A 27,751-nucleotide genomic window follows, 5' to 3' on the forward strand; every position below is an offset into this window, starting at 1 on the left:
AGAGCCCTGTGGTTTAATTCGTCCAAAGGCCTAAGTGCTTGTAGCAGAACTGAAGTTTCAGCAGAGTCCTCAGCCCCTGTGTCCTTAAGCCTCGATACCTTTCCTTCTGAAGGTGGGCCCACTTCCAGAACTGTCCCCAGGGGAAGGTATTCAGCAGGTTTCAGGTTCCAGATTCTCCTGCGCCCTCAGTGATTGGAAATGACACCCGGAAGGCTGTGTGATGCTTCTTGCCACTCAAAGTACACTTCCTGGCACACAAAGGCACAGGAAACTCTGTTCTTTTATTTTTTGATATTTTTTTAAATGGTGTGACTTAAAAGTACAATTACCACTCAAAGTACAGAGATGAGAGATAAGACAATTCTTTATTCAAGAAGGTTAAAAGGTTACTCACTTTCATTAAATATTTCTAAGATATTTTCTATGCCAGGAATTCTTCTGACAACTCATAAACCTCTTGGTAAACATGTTTTATTTACAACTAGTTCTTAAAATCTCAGGACTATGCACAAGATGACTACCATCTTTCTCAAAGGAAAAGAAATGTTGTCTAGCAGCTAACTCGCTAGTGAATACTATTTCATCTGTACACAGGGTTACCAAGGCTGGTAGAGTTCAGGGGTAGCCATGTAAGGCTTAGAGCTTGAACCCCAACACCACAAAACAAAACCAAAATTCAAACTTCTGGTTTGAATTTGTTTGTTAATTTGTTTTTGGTTTTTTTTTTTTTTGGTTTTGTTTTCTTTCTAGGACCACTAACCGACTGCAAAGTGGTCTAGGCATGTGCCATTTCTGTTGAAGTCATTACTTGAGAGCAACTATGAAGAAGGTCCGCTTGGCTCAAGGTGTGGGAGACTTCCGGACAACTTGCTTCATTGATGCTTTGCTGAATTTGTCTCAAGTTCTTCTGCCAGTGAGTGCTACCTCTGTGAGTGCCGCTGATTCCACCAAAGCAGTCAGAGGGAAGCAGGGAAGACAAGAGCATGCTCCAACATCAATTGTTGTATGGCCTACAAGCTACAGGTGGCTTTTGACCCCCTTTATAAATGAGTGAAAGAGACAAAGAATATCTCATGGTGTGAAAATTATCCAGAATTCTCATTCCAGTACCATATAGTTTACTGGGAATGCAGCCACTGTCCTTCATTTCTGCCTAGCTGTGGTGACTTCCACAGCCTGAAGGTGAGCGCCTCCTTTATATTTACTACTTGGCTCTTTTCACAGAGTTAACTGATGCCTGGTGTAAAGAACACCACACACACACACACACACACACACACACACACACACACACACACTTATGTATATCCTGTGCTTGTGAAAAAAAAAACAATAAAAACCTGGAATCAGATATTGGGGAAAATGCTGAGAGATCAGAGAGATGAAGGAACAAAACCACAGATACCTTTCCTACTCAAGTTCCCAACCAAAAAGAAAATGAGGTCCTGTCTCATCCCACCTTCTCACTTCCTCTCACCACCCAGCCACATCACTTCCTGTCTGTGTGTATAGACCTCCAGACCTCTCCAGTTAGCTAGAGGCCAACTCTGCCATCTGACTTTCAGGCAAGCTTTATTTGTACTAAGGAGATATCACCACATTGCTGTGTAGCTTGGTGGAGTCCCCTGGTGTCCTCTCTCCTCCTTTCCTCTTCTCCTGCTTCTTTCCTATTTATTCTCTCTGCCTGACAGCCCTATTTCTTTCTCCTGCCTAGCTATTGGCCATTCAGCAAAAGTCAGCATGATGCCCTTCCCCATCATGGCCTTTGGATAGGGAGAGAAGGCATATTTAGCTATCCTTTCATTTCAGGGTTAAAACAGTCATGGGCCTGTCTTCCTTGGCAGTGAACAGGTACTCAGTGAACCGAGGTCTGATGTCTCACATCCTGGTAACATCTTTTTGTGAAGAAAATATTAGTGAGATTGGTTGTCTTAATATCTTATACAATTTTAAGTCTAATGTCTGTGGTGTGATTCCTTGGGTTGTTACGAATTCTCTTAGTATTTGGTTAAACATTCCTGTTGATGCTGAAGACCATGCAGGTGGCCAAAATTAATTTTTCTTTTTGTGTTGTTGAGCAATTCATCATCAGGAGTCACTTGGGCTTGAGAGGAATCTAAGACTTCTAGGCTTTCTTTTATCAGTTTTCCATTAATGTAGGGATAAGTCAAAGGCTTTGCTTTATGTACTGTGGCTTCCTTTGAAACATTGAGGAAAATATTACCACACTGACCTTCCTTTTTGTAGACTGGACAATGTTTCAAATTCATTGAGTGGGGTCTCCATAGCTTCCATGACCATGACAAGTGATAGATACCCTCAGGCCTCAGGGAATCTTATAGACCTTCTATGGAAAGGAGAAAGATATTCTTCCTTTTAGCCCCTCTAACCACATTAGAATAACCTCCAAAAATGATTATGAATCATGCAGAAGGTCAGTTTTACATCAGTTTGGTCCTTTTGATGACTGTATACTATTATAATAGCCAGACATAACTCAATAAACTTTTGTTTGATGTACATTTTAGCCAGTCCTTGAAATGGTTGATATCTCATCTTGTCAACCTTAATACAATATATGATCTCTAAATCTCATCCTTTATGTACCTTGAACAACTTACTCGAGCCTTCATAACTTGCCAATGCTTTCTTGCATTTTTCATTCTGGAATCATCTAGTCATTACCACCGTCTTATATCTAAGTCTTCCTTTACTAAGGCCATTTCCATATTTAAAATTTTGAACTTGTGCCTTTATGTACTGGTTCCTTTCCCTAATACCATGAGATATTAGGCACATTAATAAATATATTTATGATCCTTTGTGAGACTTTTCTCCCCTGTGGAGAGAGACAAAACAATGCCTATTCCATTCCCCAGAAGTCCCAATGGCATTGCAAAGTACAAATTTACTAAAGTCAACCCTGGGGGAACCAATGAGTTTATTGGAATCAATTACTGGACATTTTAAGGAGAAATTTACAGGAGTTTGGGTACTGTGGTGGTTTGATACTGAAAAGCAGCCACGCAGGGAGGTCTCCACCCAGGATGTACAATGGCTCTCCCACACCTGCATGTGTGGAGCTCAGCTCCTCTCTAGTCTCTCACCTCTCTAGTCTCTCACTGCCCATTACTTAGTATTACACTACATTTCTCAGTGTACATAGGAGCTAAGCCTGATAGCTTTTAAGATGGCTTTCTCATAGGTGCATGTGCAGAATCCATCCCATACCCAAGTCTCTCCCAGGCTATGTCTATAGCTCCTTCCCAAACCACAAGGTCACATGTCATTAGGACTGAATTGTATATAGGTGCCTGGGAAAGAGCTGTATACTCAGATGGAGAGGGGACCTCATTCCATGATGGAATATCAACAGTTAGCAAACCTGGTGGTGGTCATTCTTTGTAAACAGGGACAGCTGATCACAGGAAGTGATGATGTTTGTCTTAAGATAGTACTGAGCAGCAACAACTAACTAAAAGACAGCTGGATAGAAACTGTGTAAAAGATAATGTAATAAATTACTTTTTTCTAGGTGCAATCTGTTAAACTAAACCTTAGAGAAAACACAAGACAGTCTTCATGTAATACATGGCATCACTACTATAACTATGCTTTTGTTTTATAATGGGTCTGTATAGGCAATACAAAGAAAAAACGAATACCTAACAAAACATCATCAAATTGATGTTTACAGCATCCAGTACAACAGAAATAAAAAAAAAATCCCTCTTGAAACTCTGATGTTCCAGCTTACTATAGTGAGATTTTTACACAGAAGCTCTCTCTTTCCTCTCCATAGTGATAAGTTTTTGCACCCCGTTAAAGCTCTCCAATGCAAGAATCCAAATCAGATCAAATCAAACTGAATTAGAAAAAGCCCAGGTTTAATGAATATCAATTCTCCCGGGTGGCCTTTCAGCTCCCCAGAGAGGAGACTGGGAAGGAAGACTGAAAAACCACATGCTTGTTATCTGGGGAGCAGTTTAAATACCCTGCGGGAGTGATCTTGAGCATCTCTGGAGAGGGGGTCATCATTTGTCAGGCTTTCTAGGAAGTGGAGTCTGGATTGAGGCAATTCCCGGGGGGAGGGGGCTTGGGATGGAAGTTTTACCCAAACATCCCATACTCTTTGGGTATATGGATGTCAGGGGCTGAGGTGAAAGCTTCCACCCAAACACACAGATAAGCATCCCATTAGCTGTTTTTACTAGGGACGTATGACCAATAACAATATACATAAAAGGTGAATAAAAATTTACATCTTAGCATCCTAATCTCTAGTTAACATACTGATCTTTGTATTTTAAAGGCAGCCCTCCATTAGCTAGACGTCCAGCTGGAAGTGCAGAGCTTCTAGCAGATCCTTGAGAAACTAAGTCTCTCCAAGTTTGACAACCTGCCTATCCCCTGGGAGGTTCTTCTCAGGTCTGGATATGTAGAGAAAGAAACGGAGCTCCTTCTCTAAAACCTGGAATAAGCTTGGGAGAGCTGGTAAATATCTGGACCCAGGGTCTGTGGGAAGGGGTGGCTTCAGATCCGGAGAACCCAACTCTTTGTATCCATGAGGCTGTGATTATCGTCCCAATGGCACTGTGGACTTTATGTTTTTGAGCTACCCTGTGTTCCTCTTGTGTAACGTTGTCGGTTTAGTCTCTTACCAATTGGTATATATTAACAAGAGATTTGCTGTTCAGTTTGCTGCAAATCAGTCTGTGCTTGTGATGAATGCCAGGGCTGGGAATCATTGTGTCGGAGCCTTTCAGCTCACTCAGACCTGTCTCAGACCTCACCAGCCAATCAGAGCCACCAGCAGACCCGCCAGTAGGATGGGAGGGTTCTTCCGGTTGCCAGGCTGCTTTCTGAGCGCCTGTGCGGAGAGAGTAGGACGTTTGCTTGTGTGTTCACTTGTGGAGAGAGCAAAAGCGTTATAAGCAGCAGCGCCATGGTGAGTGAGCGGCCTCGGTCCCCAGACAGAGAGGAGCGGCAGGGCATAGTGAGCGAGGGGCTGCTGTCCTCAGATGGGGAGGAGTGGCGGGGTGATCCTTGGGAGTCGGTGAAGTGGGTCTTTCCCTGGCTGGGTAGGAACCAGCGGCCAAACCGAATTCGGCCAGGGCCTGTGTGCCCTGTGTGGTCCTTCTGTGGTCCTGTGTGGGCCTTGCAACTCCCAGGGCTGGGCACCAGCCTCTGAATACCTTCATTCTGCCGGCTGCATCTGTGCAGGGCAATGGTGCTTCAGTTGTTGACGTCACTGTGAAATTCTGGCTCCGGTAGTGCTCGTATTGCTGCTATGGAAAGCAGAGTTGTCAAACCCAGAGAGCTCTGGTCTCTCTAGTATCTCCCATAAGTTCTGCACATTTAGCGTTTAACTCTAGGATGCGTCTGGAATAATTTTGTGAAGCTTGTAAACGGTGTCTCCACTGCTAAACTGCGATGTAGAAGAGTGGAATTAATGGTAGAAGAGTTGATGGTTTGCAAGAAGACTTTAAGTCACAGAAAGTAGAATTTAGGTAATACCCCGAAGATAAGTACTATGCTAATCGCACCTGTTAGAGATTAAAATGATAAGATGTAAATGTTTGTTCGCTGGGATTATCTACATTCCCACAACAGAGGAGACAACCCTGATTTACAACCCGCCTGAAGTCTCCCACCCCTATCAAAGACCAGGCCTCTAACAGGCTGCTCAAGGGGCCATTACGGGGTCACAACCAACATTAAGTCTGCTGTGCTATAAAGGCACATTAATTCTAAAACAGCTGCATCTCCAGTCTTTTTGGAAAATGGTTTTGAGTCAAGTTCTCATGTGTTGATTGAAGTGAACTTGAATCCTGTCGGTAGCATTGCCTTTACTATCACCCTGACTGACTATTCTTCACCCTGGGATTAAAGGTTTGTTGCACCACAGAGTCCTAAAATGACCATCGGGAGTCAAATAGTGTCCATCGCAGTAACGAGAAAAGGATTTGCATAGGGAGCATGGCTTCTCCCTTCAGGTCAGAAGAGGAGGAACAGTGGTCCATGCGCACTGCAGGGCGAGACAGACTAGATAATAGCTAGATCCCAGGCTGAGGTTTAAGGCAGTGAGCTGCAGGGGTCTCCATCATATTGAAGGATCTGAGAGGGCAGGGCGAGTGACCTTCTGGGCAGCTTTCCAGCATGTACTAATTTCTTCCATGTGAATAAAGACAGACAGAATTGGTGGATTGGTGGGCGCACAATTTAAGGAGTTGTAGCTTGAACTACTGATTATTCAGTTTCCAGTTAGGGTTCTCTTCTATGCAGATATGTGCAGTTCTTGATAACACAGTTAGGCCAGCTCAGAGGTTTGAGACACAGGCCAATCATTGACTGTGAATCTGTGTCAGCTTACAGCTATCAGCAGCTAACATTTTACATGGGACAAAATCATACAGTGTCTTATTAATGGCCTTCTCTCTACCAGGGAAGTGTCTACTCTGTTTCAAAGTCAGTATACTTAAATATCCCTCCAATCTAATCATTTATCTAATCATTTTAAAAAGTTATTTAAGTATCAGTATCATTTTTAAAATTTCTTTTTCTTGGGGGCTGGAAAGATGGCTCAGCGGTTAAGAGCATTGCCTGCTCTTCCAAAGGTTCTGAGTTCAGTTCCCAGCAACCACATGGTGGCTCACAACCATCTGTAATGAGATCTGGCGCCTTCTTCCGGCCTGCAGACATACACACAGACAGAATATTGTATACATAATAAATAAACAAATATAAAAAAATAAAATTTCATTTTCTTTAAATGCATTACTGCTATAATATCTATTTGTTTCTATTTGCCAATGTTTGTGGTCATTAAGAATTCCATTCCACTTATTTCTTATGATTTATTGATTGATTGATTGATTGATTTATATCAAATTAGAGCAGCAGTTCTCATGCTGGGAAGGTCAGGGCTCCCTTTGGGGTATCAAATGACCCTGTCATAGCAGTGGCCTCAGACCACTGGAAAACAACTCATAACAGTAGCAAAATTATAGTAATGAGGTAGCATTAAAAATAATTTTATAGTTGGAGGGGGGCACTACAGCATGAGGAACTGTATTAAAGGGTCACAGCACTAGGAAGGTTGAGAACCTCTGGTTTAGTTCGGTGTCTCCTGTAGCTCATGCTTGCCTCACACTATGTAACTGAGGATTGCTTTGAACATTTAATCCTGCTCTGCTGCCCAGTGCTGGGAGGACAGTCCTGCCACTCCCTCCAGGCTGGACCTTTATTGGTTTGTGAGAAGGAAAACAGACCAGTGAATGAGTATCCTCCAACTTCTCTAGATTACACTGCAAATTCCCACACGAAGTGGGACGTGTGTAAGAACTGCGTTCGCTGACCTGCTGTAAAGTAGGCATAGTCAAAACACAGGATGGGCAAGAAGGAGGGTAAAGTTTTCCTGATTTGACAGTAGTTGACAGTAGCAATGAGCAGTGAGGTAATCAATTTTAGATGATCTGGCAATGTCCTGAGAACAACTTGGCTTTGATCCTCATAATACATTCATCAAACTTTCCTCAGTGGTTAGTTTTTGGGTTTGCTTTTTGTTTGTTTGATATTTTCTTGTCTTGGTTGAGTAAAAAGAACAAAGCAGGCTTATACACATCTTCAGCCCCCAAGGGACCTAATTATGAAGCATAGCCTAGTAAATTTTCTAAAATCAAAATTATACAGCTTAGTGAGTGCTGAGGTTATATCCGTGCACTGTGCAGAGTTAAAAGTTAGTGTCAAATCCAAAGCACTAGGTATGCTACTCCATGTAGAGTTAGAAAGGAAAGCCTAAGAGAGTTGTATAACAAACAGAGACATTGTTCACACCCATTGTGCTATTCACACACACTGCTTATGTGTTTATTTCATGCATTTATTCCATCTATTGGGCATATCCATAGATGGCCAGAAAGATGACTTACCATTGTATCCATAGACCAATGGAACTCACATCTCTCCACTTAAATGCTTCTAACTGAATTAGATTATGATTAATGTGTTGGTACATGACTGGCCAGTGTAAAGAGGATAAGTGATTGGGGAATGCTCAGACTTAAAGCAACATATATAACTCAATCCCCGCCTAATTCTCAGGGATCATTGTGGAAGCTGTGGCAGGAAGAGTGTAAAAGGCAGAGGTGTGCTCTCTTCCCCCAGATCTAATCCCCTGCAGCTCATACCTAGTTCTGCAACAGATCGCCAGCTGAAGCCACCCTTTTTCCTGCCCATATCTCCTCTCTGGATATAATGGTAAGTTATTTTGAGTCAGTTTAAATCTATGTCCACTTAGCAGCATAATATTCTTTCCTAAGGCCAATGACCTGCCTAGTAGGTTCTTAGTCTGATAGTGGTGTCAGTAATGCATTTGATCCTGTGAAGGACTTAGATACAGTCAGGAAGTGGTACTTACTCCCACAGTGTTTGTGCTACTATTGCACTAGTGGGCTGGTCTTGCCATGCCAACCTTTACTGTAGCTTGAAGTGTCTGTAGTTGGGCATGACTGATGATTACTTGTCTGCTCTAGTAGCTTGCATAGACCCTTTCCACCACCATGAAAACAAGTCAGTAGGGATAAAGATTCTGCTTCTTTACCACTTTGATTTTGCCATGACCTTGACTCAAACATATAGTGTCTTCAGCAATAGGATCTTATCATCAAGTTCTTGATAGCCAAAAGCAGTAGCAATACAATGTAATGTTTGAGGGGTCTTTGGTACCTAATTAACAAGAACTCCAAAAGAAGCAACTTATACATGGCATAGATTTATTTGTTACCCTCTGGTTTCCAGTAGGGGCATTATTGCTCGGTTTCAGAGTCACTCCATTTAATTCTCTCTCTCCTCTCTCTACATTTCTTTTCCTATGTATCATGTTTGTATCTTTCTATGTGAGTGTGTGTTAGTGATGTTAAAGCAAATTTCCATGTCTTTTTCAAAGGTCGTCTTTTTATTCATCTTTTTCCCTTCTCCTTCCTGTCCCCTACCTCCACTCCCCCATCTCAGTTTAACCCTCTTTAGTCCATTCTTCACCATATATCTGTACATTCTATCTCCCCTCTTTTCATAGCCATCCCCATGGCATTTTAGTAATTTCATGAACCATGTTGGTATTACAATTGAAACACATATATGAAAATTTAACACTAACCTTCACAGTGACAGAGAATATGTCATGTTTATCTTCATTATTCTGGGTTGTCTTTCTCAAAATACCGTTTTCCAGCTCCTTCTGTTTAGTTGTGAATTTCATAGTTTCTTTTTCTCTCTATCTCATTATCCAGTATGACTTTAACAATTTTTATTCAACAGTTGGTGCAAATATAGGTTGTTTCCATTTCCTGTCTATTGTATATATAATCATAATAAACATGGATAAGCAAAAGTCTCTAGAACAGGATATGGACTCCCTTTTGTGTATGCATACATTTATATGTATGTACATGTACATATATATGTGTGTGTATATACACATAGCACACACATAAATTATATGTACATATATATGTAATTTGTATATATATGAGTGCTACTGCTGGTTCATATGGTAGGTACTTCTAGAGTTAGCTCCATGCTGATTTTTAAAATGGTTGCACCAGTTCGCATATCCTCAAGTACTAAAATGGAGTTCCATTTTCTGCAAATCAGTGCCAACACTTGCCATTTTTTTGTTTGTTTATTTAGCTGGGATGAGATGAAATCAGAGAGAAGATATAATGTACATTTCCCTAATAGCTAAGTATATTTAACATTTTAAATGTCTGTCAGCCATTTGTATTTCATTTTTTGAGATTTCTCCATTTAACTGTGTCCCATGATTAATATTTAAAGTCCTATTTAAAATATAAATACATTACAACTCCCTTCCGCTTCCTCTCTTCAATCACTTCATGCCTCCCAATGATTCTGCATCAAATTAGTTTTCTTTCTTCTTTTGTTATTATCTTTGCATATATATTTATACTTCTGTGTACATAAATATTTAAATATAAGTTGCTGAGTCCATTTGGAGTTTCTTGTATTCATGTGATTTCAGGACAGACCACTTTGTTTTAGATAGCCAACTAGGAAGCTCATCCCTGGGAAAACATAAATCTCCCTCTCAACAGTCACTGTTTTCTGTAGTACTTTGTCTAGGGCTGAGGTCTCATTAGATTGCACACACACAGAGACACACAAACCTATATTAGTGTGTCTATTGGCCAGGAGGTTGGGAATTGAGAGTAATACAGACAGTGGAGATCAAGATGATAGGGTTTCCGTTGGAAATTGATTCATGAAAAATTAAGCTAGAGGTAGGTCCCTTGAGTGGTATTTTGGTCCAATTTTTTTCTAATTTTTTCCATGCCCAAAGAAATTGAGTAAGGCCAAATTAAATTTTTTTAAAAAAAATGTTTCTTTATTTATTATGTATACAATATTCTGTGTGTGTGTGTGTGTGTGTGTGTGTGTGTGTGTGTGTGTGTGTGTGTGTGTGCAGGCCAGAAGAGGGCACCAGACCTCATTACAGATGGTTGTAAGCCACCATGTGGTTGCCGGGAATTGAACTCAGGACCTTTGGAAAAGCAGGCAATGCTCTTAACCACTGGGGCATCTCTCCAGCCCCCAAATTAAAAACTTATGGGTGTATTTCTTATGGCATATTAGATTGCTGGATGCCTACTAATGATAGTAACAAGTGGGGCCTAAATAAATGAATATGAAAAGGTAGGTCCAATGGCAGTCAAGTACTGAAACAGAGGCAGGGATTTTCAAAGAGATTATCACCATTAAAGAGAAGGCCATTGCTCTACAGTGGAAGCCTAGCAAGATCCCTAAGTGTAAGACTCCTTTCTAGTAAGTCTGCAGTTGATGGAAGTATTAGGCAAAGTGATTCCTAGTCCCAGGAAGCAGTTTCATACAAAACCTGCTACAAGCTGTGGTCCACGCTTAGCAGGGTCCATCCCAATTTAGAAACCAAACTTGTGCTGGTTCTAGAAAAAAGAATAAAAATTTTAGGTCATGGATTCTTAGCCTCTGGTTTCAGTTCAGCCCTGTTGCGGGCATCTATGTTTGGCAGAGTCGGAGCCCCAGTGCAGAGATTACTACAGTTCATTGCAGAAGGCTGAGAGAATGACGCCTGGGTTGCCTTTTCAGATGACAAAATGCTGAGATACCTAAGTAATGAGACATCTGCCATGCAGAGCTGCACATAGGACGTGGAAGTAACCAAAGAGAGAGATGTAGGAAAAGCTGCGGGGGAAATGTGGCATCAAAGGCCTTTGAAACTGAAGCCCCATGTATCTGAGACAGAGCTACCAGATTTGGTGTTTGCCCTGCTGGGGTTCAGTCTTGCTATAGTCTTCCTCATTGGTCTCCGTTTCTCTTTTGGAATGGAAAAGGGTATTCTGTGCCAGTGTGTGTTGGGAAGATGTAACTTGTTTTTCTGATTTCACAAAATGTCACAGTCAAGTAATTGCCTTTAGTGTCAGAAGAGACTTTGGACATTTGAACAGTGTAAGAACTATTGAAAACTATGGACATTGATGTTGAACACATTTCATCATGGGTTGACTATAAACCTGTAGTGACCTGGGTCAGAATCTAGTTAACTGAATGAAAAACCCATGAGATAGTATAATGTATCTGAGCACTGGTCTCTCCTTGGTGGCTTTCTTTGGGGTACTTGTGGAATCTTTAGTAGGAGGAGCCTTTCTGGATAAAATTCTTCACAGGGGATGGGATTTGAGTGTCTACATCCTTAATCAATTTCCTGTTCTTTGTGTCCTGCTGCCATGACTTCACCACCACTATAGACGGTATCACTAAAGCACATAAGATACAGTTGAAACACTTGCTTATTCAAAGCCATTTTGCAGACCTGATTTTTTTTTATTATTTTTCTTTTTGTTTTGAGGACAAACTTTCACTGTGTAGCCCTGGCTGTCCTGAAAACCAGACTGACTGGCCTCACCTCAGAGATCCCAATGATTCTGGATTATACATGCTGGGATTAAAGGTGGGCAATTATGCCTGGGTTTTTTTTTTTGTTTGTTTGTTGTTTTGTTTTGTTTTTGATTTGTTTTTATATTAGTGACTGATGAGTCTGGAAGATAGGTTTTTATACATGTCAAGCATATGCTGTTGTGCTGAGTTTCACCCACATCTTGAATTTTGAAATTTGGCAGAGGGTCTCATTCTCTTTCCCAGGATGTTGTGAATACTGCTATAGTCTGCTGAGTCACTGGATTGCTAGTGTGTCACATTCTTTCTACCTATTGTGTTTGTTTTGAATTTTTTTGAACAAATATGAGGTTTTTGCCTGTATGCATGGATATGCACCACATGTGTAACTGGCCCTCAGAGTAATCAGAAGGTGGCCTCAGAATGCCTGAACATGGAGTAACGGATTGCTGTGAGCCCCTGGGTAAATACTGTAAGTTGAGCTCACCTATCTGCAAGACCAGCAAGACACTTAACTGCTGAGCCCATTCTCCTGTCTTGTGTTGTTTATGATCAACATTTACATTGCTGATGTTTTCATTCGTAACTGTTTAAACCATTCACTCCCTTTTAGTAATATTATTGATACACTTTAAACTGGGACACTTCAATTTTCTGGAACTGGAATAAATGCGTAAGTCTTCGTAGGAACTTTAGTACATATCTCTGGGTTCTTTCTACCATTTTTTAAATTGATTTTTATGGGGGAGACAGGTTCTTACTAGTATGTAACTCTGTCTGTCCTGGAACTCACTGCATAGGCCAAGCTGGCATCCAACTCAATTAAATTCACCTGCCTCTGCCTCCTGAAAGCTAAGATAAAAATCTTGAGCAACAGCATCCAGCTTGGCTATCTTTTTTCTAGTTAGTAAGTTTTCATACAGTTTCTCTGAAATGTACTCAGCACCTTTGCTCTGATTGCTATCTCTCTACTTATGTCTATTAATTCGCATTTCTTTCCCAAGGCTTCTTCTAGTCAAAGTGAAGAAACGGCAGGTGTGAACCTCAATATTCGGTTTCTTTCTAAAATGACTTAGTGATTACATTAGAAATTCTGTATCATGGAATAAGTGTGGGGAGCACCAGAATTATATATTTTCAAGGAAGTGTACATGTACAATATTGTCACTATCATTGCTTTCTGTTACACACATGCATGGGATATTTCAGGGTGCAGTGACCTATGATGATGTGCATGTTAACTTCACTGGGGAAGAATGGGCTTTGCTGGATCCTTTACAGAAGAATCTCTATAAAGATGTGATGCTGGAAACATACAGGAACCTCACTGCTATAGGTAAGACTGTGAATTTTCCTTCATGTTTTAAAATAAGGGGACAACTCTTTCTTGGTTATTGGTAATCTTCTGTAATTTTGGTTGAGAAAGAGGAAGAATGAGGTGAATACATCAGGCATGGTTCTAAGGTTCACTGAAGATAGCAACTTAAATATTACACAGTTTCTAATAATTTATCATACATTTTCTGATACTATATTTTAGGCTACAGTTGGGAAGACTGTATTATTGAAGAACATTGTCAAAGTTCTAGAAGACATAAAAGGTAATTCCCATGTGAAAGGTAATGCAAATGTGCCTATGGAGAAAATTTAATGTGTCCTGGAAGTTTTAAAGAAAAGCAACAGTATAAATGCTGGGATCACCTTTGTGTGAGCTCTGTTTCTCTTTTAGACAAATTCAATCTCATGTAGCCCAGGGTGGCCTTATACTAACAGAGACCCCTCTGCCTCTGTCTCCCAAGTCCTGGGATTAAAGGTGTGAGCCACCACTCTCTGACCTCTAGTGGCTTACCTCTGATCTTTAGGCAAGCATTATTTATATAAGCAAAATATCACTATATATTATGACTCACACTATTGGAATACTTGTGAGTGTAAAAGTGTGGTAAAGTTCTAAATTCCTCCAGTTCTAGTTAAATATGTGAAAAACCTCATTTAGAAAAAAAAGATGCTACATTTACCCTTTTTGGTCTAAAATAAGAAAAGAAATATAAGAAAAACTGTATTTAATAAACACATAACTATATAATATATACAGACAATAAATACATCAACACATAACTATATAATATATACAGACAATAAATATATCAATAATGTCTAATCCATTTGCAATTGAAAAATTTAGAGAAAATACTACATAACTATCCTATCTTCTTGAGTCCAAAGTGTTGTACATAATTCATTCTAACTTGCATTACCATGCAAAACTATTTTTGGATATCTCTTGCACTTCTTTAGTGAATTTCTTTTCTGAGTCAGGCAAACAAGAAAAACTATAACTGTAACTATCTAGTATTTAATTCCCTCAGAGACCCAGAAGGAAATATTAACTGAGTAAACAGGAAGTGTGATCAAGTGACTTCCAAAAATATCTGAGAAATGACAAAAGCAATTGGCTGCCTGGACAGTCACCCAAGGTTCCTCAGCAATGCTGGGGCATCCATCTTTGGCCCACAGGCCTAGAATATTCAACAAACTCTTCTATGAAGCAGAATTTTTGAAGGACTATCTCTCCTTGACTTGGCAAAGTTTTGTAGTCATTCTCTTTTGTATCCGGCTTGTCCAATTAGGACAGCATATCATCAATAATCAAGGCAAAAGCACTTTTTAACCCATTGGCTTTTGCCACAAAGAAAGTAAACACTATGTAGAGTTTCTTTGACGCCCATTATCTTCTCTGAAGTAGATTGATACTACAAGGAGCAGACATGGCTCATTGTCATAAAAAAAGAGCCTATGTTATTAAAGCATCTTAAATGCCATATTCTGTAGATCTCTGAAGTACTTGAAGATGACCTGTCATTTAAAATATATCCGCTTGACCTTGAAAACATAACTCAAGTTCAATTGGAATAGGTGACTAATTGCTAACTTGCATTTCCTTATTATCTTAAATAGTTGGTAATAATTTCAGGAACTAGAAATTTGCATTACATTGTTAAATGAGCTGTATAGGTACAATACCTTGAACAAGAGCAGAAATGCATGTACAGTATGTTCTAACAAAATTAGTCTCAAATTTGTATCAATAAACAAAATTTTTATATAATATACAAAAGTCCAAACCAATGTGAAATAATTAAATCTGATAGTTGCTTTTTAAAAGTAGATTCAATATTCTACATTTCTATCTTATCTATACTTTTCCCTTTCTTATTTTCAAAATAGATTCAATAATCTAACCTTTTATCCTATTATATCTGCATCCCCCTTTTTTTCTTTTCAAAACAAGAATCCTGAATCTAATCTCCTTTGTTTAGTTTTTCTCCTGACCATTACCAATAAGAACTTATAATCAATTCCCTTAAACAATGACAAATAACCATAACCCATAGTATAATTTAAAACCACCAACCCCACCTCTTGGGAATGTGGACATGTTCTTAATTTACTTACTGCTGTCTGGGGGCAAGAGCATCTTTAGGAGATCCTGAAAAGAAAAATTTGTGTTAATTGTCAAGTCCTGGGAGAGGTAGCTGTATCATTTGTTGTCTAGTCTCTGTGTAATGGGAAAGTGTAGGGCTTGTCTCAAGTCCTGGCTAGAGTAGTCTATGAGGTTGGTTCATCTCAACTTGTAATTGCTCTGAGTCATTTGTAGTGCAAAGCCAATCTTTAGATGGCGTTTTTCAGCTTGGTGGTGTTATCATAGTCCTTATGGAATCATCCTTGTGGAGCCCCTCCTCCTTTTGGAGACTTCAAAGGTCACTGTTAGGTATGGCTGTGGATCACTGTAGAAAACTGATAGATTGAAACCTAAAATCATGTGCAGGAAGGTAGATGAAGGCTTTGTCTAGAATTAGTTAGTACTCTATATTAATATCATGACAAAAACTTTAAAATACATATATATTAATCTTATAAATTTTGATATAATATTTATGCCATAAGAAAAGCTGCTAATGAGTTAATATAAAACCAAAGGATTCTGAGATTAGTGGAAATAAGATAGTCCTTAATTTTTTTTCTTCTGTCCCTTATCAGGTAGCTCTTCTGACATGAGACAGAGATTTTTGGATATTACTTTAACATGCATGCTTGGGTTTAGAGAAGGAGAGAGCCACACCCCAACTTCAAAGCCAATTTTAATCTTTAATTGGACTGGGGGTACAAAAAGACCGTTTGCATTATATGTCAGTAGAGAACAGCAGAAACAAACATTTTGGAAGACTTATGAAAATTCTATCTGGTTGGAAATATGATATACCAATAAGCCAACTTACTCTTTTTCTTGGGAATTTTTTTCTGGATAATTTCCTGTTTCTTCAGATGTCTCATTTGTCCAGTGTTCTTCGGATTCTTTAAATGTCTTATATACTCTTGAAAAAACAGAAACAAAACCCTTTCCCAACATTATTTTTTTTAACTATGGAAAAATTTTATATCCAAATTCTTCAAAGATTATTATAAATAAAAATTTTTCTTTTAAAAGTTTCCCCAATTAAATCAAAGGCACATCACTCCAATAAAATACTTGTGACATTAATTCTTTTAGGTTATAATATTTTTACATTTTATAACCAATTACAATGTTTTGAATATAGTTCACATTTTAAACATTTTTAAAAGACATAAGCACTTTTTAAGGGCTACAAACACAATCATAAATTGTGAACTAAAGGAACTAAAGAAAGATCCAATCAACCTCACCCAGAATGGAGAGCCTAACATTACATCAATCTTTTCACTTGGCGAAGGAATCTGCCAAGATTACTGTCAAAGTAAGACCTTATCTCATTAAGAAATGAAAATGTTCTCCTTTAAAAAGTTTCTGCTATGCCGGGCGGTGGTGGCGCACGCCTTTAATCCCAGCACTCGGGAGGCAGAGGCAGGCGGATCTCTGTGAGTTCGAGACCAGCCTGGTCTACAGAGCTAGTTCCAGGACAGGCTCCAAAACCACAGAGAAACCCTCTGTGTCTCGAAAAAGAAAAAAAAATCTGCTATCGATTATTCCCCCAGTTTTATACTTTGTCTTCATTTAGTAATTATAAATTCTTAAGAACAAATTTTATTAGAGTATAAAATAAAAGTAGGAAGATTACAAATACTCAGTTTTTGAAAATAAAGCATTTCCCTCCTAAAATGCAAATACCCACTAAGTAAAACATGCCCATTTCCCAGGCAGAACAACAGAAGAGATGCAGCTTAGTAAATTTGGTGGTGAGGTTTTAAAAAAATGATTTCTGTAGACTTTAGATCCATGCAACAGAGAAAGTGATTTCTTGGGGCCTGGTTGCAGTCCAGTGAACTTCTTCCTGGAGATCTTCACAGTAAAGCACAGGATCTGGGTGCCCAGAAGGGATTGCTTCCAACTGGAATGCCAAGCTGCAGGACATTCTTGCAGGCATTCTGCATGTAGTACTGATGAAGCTCTGTGGCTGCCTGTGAGAGACATGATCCTTTCGGTGCCAGCCTCCAGCTTGAGCTCCTCCACTATGCACTGCAGGGCACTTTCACTGGCCCTGGAAGACATGGCAGCTACCAACCCTAATTTTTGGAACATTTCCTTTTGGCAAGTTATATCTGATCAAATGAAAAGCATTTGTTAGTTTTATAGGTTAGTTAAGATTAAATGGACATGCTACTTGATGAACTATCATTTCTTCTAATTAAGAAATATCTCTTGTTCAATAGATCTTTATCAATTTTGATGGTATCCATAGCTCAGAAAGAAAAGCAAAAACCCCTTCCCCAGCATAAAACATATCCTGGTTTTCATTCTGAGGTCAACATGACTTTAAAGTATACCAACTGATTAAATTCCATAGCTTTTTCTACTATTCAGTGTCTCTCCACAGCTGTTGTGCTTTTCTCATTAGCATTTAGAAAATTCAAAGTTAATAAAGAATTATGCAATCTATTTCTGGGGGTTTTATCATCCCTTTCTGTTTATTCAACATATCCTTTGGAATTTGACTTGATTGCTCTTTAACTTCCTGCCCTGTAGGGTTGTGTGGTATGCCTGTAATATGCTTTATATTATAATAAGCAAAAAAACTGTTTCATTTTCTTAGAGACATTTACTGGAGCATTGTCTATTTTTACTTGTCCAGGTATACACATAATGGTCATAACTTCTAGCAAATGTGTGATTACCAAATGAGCCTTTTCCAAACTTAAAGCAGTTGCCCATTGAAAACATGAATAGGTATCAATGGTGCAGTGTACTACATATTTTAGTTCTTCCAAATTCTACAAAATAAAACACATCTATCTGCCATATTTATCCCTTTTAGTACCCTTTGGGTTACTTCCTATAGGTAGTAGAGTTTGGTTATACAAAGAGCAAGTAAGACATTTCCTTATAATTTCCTTGGCATGTTGCCCGTGGCGCACTCCTGTAATCCAGCACTTGGGAGGCAGAGACAGGCGGATCTCTGTGAGTTCGAGGCCAGCCTGGTCTACCAAGGGAGTTCCAGGACAGGCTCCAAAGCTACAGAGAAACCCTGTCTCGAAAAACCAAAAAAAAAAAAAAAAAGGTTGTTTTTTTTTAAACCTTGCTATTGACATAATTTTTAGTTTTTGGTTTTTCGAGATGGTATTTCTCTGTATCTTTGGAGCCTGTCCTAGAACTCGCTCTATAGACCAGGTTGGTATTGAACTCAGAGAGTTCTCTGCCTCCCAAGTGCTGGAATTAAAGGCCTGTGCTACTACCATCCAACTGACATGATGCTTTTTATGAAGTTCTGAGGCCTCTAGCACATTTCCATTTCCAATCAATAATTGATCAGTTTCTGCATTACCTTGTGCTAGAGGACTTGACAGACCAGTATAGGATCAGATATGTGTTATATATATGGGATGACTCTTATTCCTAATTATTTCTTGTAACTGAATAAATAAAGTCGATTCTGTATCATCTTGTATAGATTCAGCAGTTTCTATATGCAAAACAACTTTTCCCGCATATTGTGAACCAGTAACTGTGTTGAAAGATTCCTTAAAATACATTGGTGACATGAGAATCACATATAGCTCTTACTTTTGGACAGAATCATAAGGGCTTAGATCCACTTTACTTAATTTTTCTAATGTATAACCTGCCTTTCCTGAATGATTTGCATCAGTATAGAATGTAGGGGCTCCAGATATTGGTGCTTCCTGTACAGTGTGAGGAAGGATTCAGCTAGTTCTTTTAATATCTTGGATTCCCTTGCTTTTGCTTTATTTGTTGTAAATCTTTACCAAAAAAATTATTACAAGCTCTTTGCCAGGGTTCACTTTCTGCCTAAAATTTGTCAATTTTATCTTCAGTGAATGGTACAACAATTTCTGCTGGGTCACTTCCTGCTTATTGACAGTAATATCAATTTTTCATTTAGAATTTATTCAGAGACATTTTATACATAAATTTTAATTTTTACTTGGTTTATATGGTAAAAAGGTCCATTCTAAGATAATATTTCCATCTGCATTAAAAATTTCTATAGGGGAATGCTTGGAGAGTAATATGGTCAGAATTCAGTTGAGTTTTGGATCCACATGATTGACATGTGCCTTCTGTAATTTTTCTTTCATCAAAGCCAATTCTGTCTCAGTTTCAGTTGGGACTATTTAAGTTCTTGTCACAATCTAAGGTTTTGACTAATTACTTAGTTCCTCAGGGCCTATCCTATTGGGCCATAAATATTGGGCCTAGTAATCTTTGTAATCTTTGAATGTCATTGGGAGTCTAAAATTGATCTCTCCTAATTTGCACCTTTTGGGGGTCTAATTTTTTTGTAAACCTATTTTTTTTTTTTTTTTTTGGTTTTTTGAGACAGAGTCTCTCTAGTTTTGGAGCCTGTCCTGGAACTCGCTCTTGTAGACCAAACTGACCTCAAACTCACAGAGATTTACCTATCTCTGCCTCCCAAATGCTGGGATTAAAGACATGCGCCACCACAGCCCAGTGCAAGCGTATTTTTATAGCTTAAATAATTAATAGAATCTCCTCTTTGTGTTTTTTTCAGAAGCAATTTGTAATTCACAACAAGGCAAGATTTTCTTCACCTCTTCAAACATTCTTTCTAAAGTGTCTGCCTTTGAACCAGATAGCAAAATGTCCATGTAATAATAAACTTCAGATTCAGGAAATTGCTTACGTATCATTTCCAATGACTGCCATACAAAATATTTTACATTTGCTGGGAGGGAATCTTCCACTGAGATATCTTAGCAGGCTGAGAATTTTTATAATAAGCAGACACTGTGTAGGCAAATTTCTCTGTCTTTTTCTTATAAAGGTATAGTGAAGAAAGAGTGTTTGAAATCAGTAACTATAAGAGGCCATCCTTTAGGCAACAGGGAAGACAAAGGAATGCCAGACTGTAGAGAGCCCATTGGCTGAATCACCTATTAACAGCTCTTAGATCTGTTACCATTCTTCATTTTCCAGATTTATTTTTTTAACAACAAATACAGGAGAATTTCAAGGGCTTGATCCTTCAATATGCTGAGCATTTAATTGCTCCTTTACCAGCTGTTCTAATTCCTGCAGTTTCTCTATTACTAAATGCCATTGCACAGTCCATACAGGTTTGTCTGCCAAATATTTTAAAGGTAGAGCTGTTAATACCTTTGAATGATCAGCAGCTGTTGTGCCCTCTTCTTGTACAACCTGAATGGTCAGTGACAATTCTTTATAATATCTTGTAATATTTTCACCAGAAACATACATTAATTTATGGTTTGTTTCTAAGATTGGAGGAATGTTGATCTGAATATCATTGTTATAACAAATCATGTCCCCACAAATTCATTGCTTTGTTAGTCACATATGATTTTAATATCCCTCTCTGTCCTTCTGATCCTATACATTTGTCCCATCTCATGCTCTGCTTTATCTGAGAAAAATTCTGATCCCTAAAAACTGAACATACATCCTGAAGAGGCAAATTTGGTTGCCAAGATTCTGGTGCACTTATTGTTACCTGTGTCTAAAAAATCTTCAATGATGACGTCATTTATTTGTATTTTTTAAAGATTTATTTATTTATTATGTAGACAGTGTTCTGACTGCAGACCAGAAGAGGGCACCAGATCTCATTACTGATGGCTGTGAGCTACCATGTGGTTGCTGGGAATTAAACTCAGGACCTCTGGAAAAGCAGCCAGTGCTCTTAACCACTGAGCCATCTCTCCAGCCCCTATTTATTTGTATTTTTAACTTTAGTCTTTGTTCATTTATTGAAGTTTGACAAAATACCCGCTTTATGTTTTTTCTGAACTTTTGTTCTCTTTTCTATAGCTGTTTTATCATCCAGAACAGTATGACTTCTTATAATATGCATTAGGTTCTTCAGTTATTCTGAGGAGGAGTTTCCTTTACAATAACAAGAAACAACTGTATCAAATTTGGTTTAGGGGCCTGCAAAAGGCCTCTCAAGGAGTTTCCCAATGGCAAAGGGCTGTCTTGAATGTCCCTCATTAATCAACATTCATTGCTCCAGTACTTACCTATGCTATATTTTCTGCATAACCCAAAAGGGAGGGGCATTCTGTTTGAATTATGCTTAGAAAAAAAATGTCTAGGAATATCCTGTTTATAGTTCCCTTTAAGGTAATCTGTTTTCCATAATTAAAACACTTGACATTTCCATTTTTCCTCAAACTTCTGGAAATCACCTCTCCTATCCAAGCATCATCATGGTCATGCGATTGCATCTTGGATCCATTCCTCCAAGGACTCTGGTCTTGCCTTTAAAGACCTAATTATCATTTTACATTGAGAATTAATATTTTCAAAATCCAGAGATTCAATTATTTTTGTCTGCCTTTTAAATTTGATATTATTCTATTTACTGCTGATGCCCATCTTTGTAAGAAATCAAAGATTGTCGTAGTGAAGGTTTCTTCCGGGCCTGTATGACTTCAGTAAGTGAGGCAATCTTCTTTCCTACATTTTCTATTACCTCCCAAGCATTGAAAGCTGCTGCATTGCATAAAGCCAGGATGTGGCCATCATATGGGGTTTGCCTTTCTATATTCACATAATCTCCTTCTCCAAGAAATTAATCTTGAGAGATTTCCATACCTGTAGTTCTACACTGTTATTCAATCATCTTAGCCTCTTCTTTCAACCAGGTCTTCCATGGTAATTGTGGACCAGCCTCCAAGACTACTTTAACCAAGTCTTTCCAGTCTTTAGGGATAGTTCTATTACAAGATGACCATGAGTTTAACACCTGCTTCACATATGGTGAAAGCATGCCATATGAGACTATCATTTCCTCGAATCTCCTTAAATCTAGCACAGTGCTCAGACTGAACGGGTAATCCTATCCTCAGACTACATCTCCAGACTCCATCTGTTTCCACCAAACCTCAGATTGCACTGAGTTCCCATCTCCTGCCTTATAGTCCTCTTTCCATCAAGACATATCATTCCTTTCTTGACTTCCCTAGGGCTGGGATTAAAGGTATAGGATCCCAAGTGCTGGGATCACCTTTGTGTGAGCTTTGTTTCTCTTTTAGACAAATTCAATCTCATGTAGCCCAGGGTGGCCTTGAACTAACAGAGATCCCTCTGCCTCTGTCTCCCAAGTCCTGGGATTAAAGGTGTGTGCCACCAGTGCCTGGCCTCGATTGCATAACTCTGCACTCTGATCTTTAGGCAAGCTTTATTTGTTAAAACAAAAACAAAATATCACTACATAGTATGACTCACAATATAGGAATACTTGTGGGTGTAAAAGTGTGGTAAAGTTTTGAATTCCTCTAGTTCTCATTAAATATGTGAAAAAATCTCATTTAGGAAAAAATAATGCTATAAATGTGGGCCATATAATAAAGGTTGTTACCATCACAGACATCTTCAAATATGTAAAACAACCCTTAATGAAGGGGAACACCATAACTATAAACCTTAAGTTCTAATTCCTTTATACAATTAGATCAAATTGTAAAATTCATACAGTTATAATGGTTCATCAGTGTAATAAATATGGTAAAGTTTTTTTTCATTTGCCAATTATCTTTGCAGGTATGAAAGTAACCATATTGGAGGGAAAACTTTTGAATATCCTCATTGTAGCAAAGACTTTGCATATCACAAGCATCTTGAAAGGCAAGAAAGAATTCATGCCGAAGAGAAATCCTATGAAAGTATACAGTATGGTAAAACCTTTGTACATCACAGTAGTCTCCGAAGAACACATCCTGGAGAGAAACCCTATGGATGTAATCAATGTACTAAATCTTTTGCACATCAAAGTAGTCTCCGAGTACATAAAAGAATACATACTGGAGAGAAACCTTATGTATGTAATCAATGTGGTAAAGCCTTTGCACGTCACTATCTTCAAAAACATAAAAGAACACATACTGGAGAGAAACCTTACAAATGTCATCAATGTGGCAAAGATTTTGCAGATCACACTCACCTTCAAGTACATAAAAGAATACATACTGGAGAGAGACCCTATAAATGTGATCAATGTGGGAAAGCCTTTTCACAAAACAGTAGTCTCCGAATGCATAAAAGAACACATACAGGAGAGAGACCCTATGAATGTGATCAGTGTGGGAAAGCCTTTTCACAAAACAGTAGTCTCCAAATTCATAAAAGAACACATACTGGAGAGAAACCGTATGAATGCAATCAATGTGGTGAAGCCTTTGCATGTTACAGTCGTCTCCGAATGCATAAAGGAACACATACTGGAGAGAAACCCTATGAATGTCATCAATGTGGGAAAGTTTTTGCACATCATAGTAGTCTTCGCGTACATAAAGGAACCCATACTGGAGAGAAACCCTATGCATGTAATGAATGTGGTAAAGCCTTTTCATGTCACAGTAGTCTCCGAATACATAAAAGAATACATACTGGAGAGAAACCCTATGGATGTAATGAATGTGGTAAAGCCTTTGTATGTCACAGTAGTCTCCGAATACATAAAAGAACACATACCGGAGAAAAACCCTACAAATGTAGTCAATGTGGTAAAGACTTTGCACGTCAAAGTCATCTTCAACTACATAAGAGAACACATACTGGAGAGAAACCCTACAAATGTCCTAAATGTGGTAAAGCCTTTGCATGTAGCAGTAATCTTCGAATTCATGAGAAAAGAAAATCATACTGCGGAAAAACCCCATAAATATAGTCATTGTTAGAAACTTTGCACTTCATGGTAGTCTTTTGACATGAGTAAAACTTTTAGTGTGTAGTTGGTCTGTTTAAGCTTTTGTATATCACAGCAATCTTTGAGGACCTGAAAAATACTAGTACAGAAGGGAATCTGACTATAAGGGATTCGGTAAAATCTTTAGCCAACACATTTACATTCAGTTAGGCAAGATTATTCTGGAGAAGAGATCTTAAAGATCTGACAGATGTCAACAATCTGTTCAAGCATTAGGATGACCCTATGAATTTATATGAAGAGGTAACCCATTTAGATTTCACACTTCTCTTCCATTACATGAACTAATTCATCCAGGTATAAAACTATGGATGTGTATTAGTGCTTTTTCTGTTGCTTTGATAAGCATGTCTAAGTCAGCTTACAGAAGAGTTTAATTTGGCCCTTGGTTGCAAAATCAGTATGACAATGGCATGACAGAATTTGTCAGGTGTGGTAGGCACAGCAGAAAGCTAAGAACTCACATCCTCAACCTGCACCGTGAAATACAGAGTGGGATCTGAAAATAGCGTGCAGACATAAACTCTAAGGCCCATCCACCCTCGGTGACATATTTCTTCTGACAGGACAGCATTTTCTAAATCTTCCCAAGTGACACCACCAACTGAGGATTAATTTCTCTGACTTCAAGTCGGCATGCTTGCTTTCTGTTACATGAACCAATTCATGATGAAGGTAAACTCCGTAAGCAGACCTTCAGATGCCTCAGCACCTGTGTTACAGTAATGAATGCTCTGGAAAAAACATTCATGAGTGAAATTTTTTTTAATGATTTGTTTTCATTTTCATGTTGTGATATCAGTGTGTCTCTGTGTGGGTACATGCATGTTTGTGCTCATTCCCAAGTGTAACATGAGGGCCAGGCCTGCTTGTTTGGACCCTGTAGTCTTGTAGCAGGAGGAATTTCATGGTGTTGTCAAAAACCTGACCTTGTCCCTGGGAATGAGCCTGTCTTAACTCTGTGGCCGTGTCTCCTACCCTGTAAATGTTTTTAAAACTTTATATGTTAACTTAATGTTAGATAATAGGAAAGATTCATACAAGGTAAAACCTATTCATGTAAATGATTTCACAAAGATTTTAAAAATCAAAGTTGTCTTCACTTTCAAGGAAAAAAATGTTGTTTCATCTCTTTTTCATCATATCCTGAAAGATATAAATTATTTTTCATGTTCATGCAAGTGTAGTGGTGAAGATAACAATTGTGGTTGTGCTTTGTGTTTTGAAACATTTGAAGTAGGTATGAAATTTACAGTACATGTAGCAAATCCATTTAGTGAAGTTTATTTTGTGGTTCTGCTATGCCTTGTGTGGCTATTGTTTTTCTTTTGCACTTTCACTTGGTTGGTATAAATTTTTTGTTGCAATATATAGAATGTGATGCCCATCTTCTAAGTGATCCATTGTTTATTTAAACATCAGGCAGTGTGTGATCACACTTTTCAAGTAACGGCGTCTGTGAAAGGGTGTTGGGATTTTGTTTCTGGTTTTGTTTTTCATGTACTCACAAATTCCCTTGAGATGTTGTTTTTTGTTACCTAGCCTGGTGTTGGGGTCTAGCCTCGAAGGGGTTCACACATTACAGGGTAGGAGCAGGAGGATTAGAATTATCAAACAAAAGAAACAGAGATATGAGAGAAACAAAATACAGAAGAACTGGGAGGGAAATTCAGTAAATACTGAAATCACCTGTGTTTATTTCCTACATATATATCCTACTCCAAAAAGGGAGTGGGGAGGCAACAGACTTCATTAACATGATAGAAGGAATAAACATAGCATCTTCAGTCAAGCACCCTGTTGTTTAGACAGGACACATAGCAATCCATCCCTAGATCAAGTACCTGCAGGCAGCCACTCCCTGGAACTTCCTGCCAATCTCCTTAAAAAACAGGAATAGACTTGTATTTTCTGATCTTTGGTCAAGGTACAGCAGATCCACCTTTATACTCAAAATACTAATTCATCACATCCTAGGTCAAGATCTCCTGTTTGTAGCCACACCTGTTGTCAACACTTTGAGAGAGCAAGAATAAGCTCAAACTCTAACATTTAGTCAAGGTGAAATGGACTCACATCTGTGGGCCCTTGTAGCCTGACTTGGATATCTGCAAGTAGTCAGGGATATATTTCAACTCTTGATCCATGTGTCAGTATCTTGAATACAAGTCCAAGACAGAAGATGTATCCCTAATGTGTACTGATTTTTCTACACATTTTAACAATGTTAATGTTAAAATGCTTAATAGAAAAGAACATAAAAAACAATAAATACCTCATGCATATATCCGAAGCAGCATTTTCTTCTCTCTGGTTGAGATATGATAAAGTAAGATAATCAGCACATATATGTCACACAACATAGCTATATTTGATATGGATATGGTTATATTATTTGATGTTCCATATGTCTTCATGTCCCAATTAATTATCTATTTGGTACTTCATCTTGAAGTACTGTCTTCTATGGAATTTATCTAAATATGCCAGATAACACAACAGCAATGGAATTTACTTTTTAAAAAAAAGCCTGGCATATGTGTTTGTATGTGTGTGTGTATGTGCATATGTTAATGCTTGTGTGTGTGTAAAAACCAATGTAATTATTAGTTTTTAGGTCGAGACAGATATGTAGAGACTAAAGACAATTTTGTGGGGTGTACTTTTTACCATCTTTATATGTATATCAAGGACAGGTTCAAGCCTTGCACACCATAGATATTTCCCAGTGAGCTCCCTCACTGATTCTCAAAAAAGATTAGTTGAAACATTACATCAATAAAATATTGTCTTTTCAGATTGTAAACATTGCCATCTAAGGATGGATAAAAACAGGAGAGTTTGAATAATAAATTATATTTGCAAATGAAAATGATATATTGCTGTCTTTCTTTTTTCTTTGTTCTTTCTCTCTTTTGATTCTGTTAGTTTACTCTGAGGATTAAACAATTGTTCATAACATTTCATCAGAACCACAAATGAATGCCAGAAATCTCAATGGGTAAAATTGATTGCTGCTAAGTCTGGTGACCTCAGTTAAATCACTGTGAGACCCGTATTACTCCTACAAGTTTTTCTCTTATATCTACACTTGGACTGTGCACACTCCAATGCCAGCACATACATAAGTAATCCAAACAAGGGCTAATGAGGTTGCTTTTAGCCAAACCTGACTCCCTATATTTTATCTCTAGACCTCACAGAGGAGACGTGGATAACTCACGTAGAGGAAGTGGATAACTGACACCTGTAAATTACCTCTCACTGTTACATGCACATCATGGCGTGGGTATATGCACACACAGTTCAAGCATTTTTAAGTGACTGAAATTTAAAAAAGCAATGAAAATAACCCAATTATTGGGAATGTATGAAATCATTTTCAAGTTTCAATTTATTATTATTATTATTATAGAATTTCAAGGAGTATTACTGTCCATCAAAACAATAATGGTTCCTTTATAAATCTCATTTTATTCTTTCATTATTCAAAGATAAGTCATTTTTAAAAATTTCAGCTGGTCTTAGTAGTGCAAGCCTGTAATCTCAGTACTTAGAAGATGGTGGAAGGCCATTCTCTCTGAGTTAGAAGCCACCTTGCTCAACATAAATGAGTG

The 27,751-nt window shown here is 38.3% G+C and overlaps 1 protein-coding gene and 1 pseudogene across 7 annotated transcripts; one reads left to right on the forward strand and one right to left on the reverse strand.

The window, feature by feature from the left end:
* The first annotated feature begins 4,842 nt into the window (after nt 1-4,842).
* Nucleotides 4,843-27,002, forward strand: LOC142857870 (uncharacterized). Of its 7 annotated transcripts, XM_075986933.1 has the most exons (6): nt 4,843-4,948; nt 8,104-8,259; nt 11,903-12,004; nt 13,159-13,285; nt 13,490-13,550; nt 22,970-27,002. In XM_075986933.1, exons 2-6 carry the CDS (start codon nt 8,257-8,259, stop codon nt 24,087-24,089), a joined length of 1,413 nt encoding a protein of 470 aa, XP_075843048.1. In that variant the 5' UTR covers nt 4,843-4,948; nt 8,104-8,256; the 3' UTR covers nt 24,090-27,002. The 7 variants fall into 7 exon arrangements, with proteins under 7 accessions (XP_075843048.1, XP_075843050.1, XP_075843047.1 ...); XM_075986935.1 differs by lacking the exon at nt 11,903-12,004; XM_075986932.1 differs by lacking the exon at nt 8,104-8,259 and having other exon boundaries at nt 4,855-4,948; nt 22,970-26,996.
* LOC142857871 (guanine nucleotide-binding protein G(I)/G(S)/G(O) subunit gamma-10 pseudogene) lies at nt 17,272-17,479 on the reverse strand (annotated as a pseudogene).
* Nucleotides 27,003-27,751: the final 749 nt, after the last annotated feature.

Source organism: Microtus pennsylvanicus, chromosome 9 (genome assembly GCF_037038515.1).
Source record: "Microtus pennsylvanicus isolate mMicPen1 chromosome 9, mMicPen1.hap1, whole genome shotgun sequence".
In the NCBI taxonomy this organism is placed as follows: domain Eukaryota; kingdom Metazoa; phylum Chordata; class Mammalia; order Rodentia; family Cricetidae; genus Microtus; species Microtus pennsylvanicus.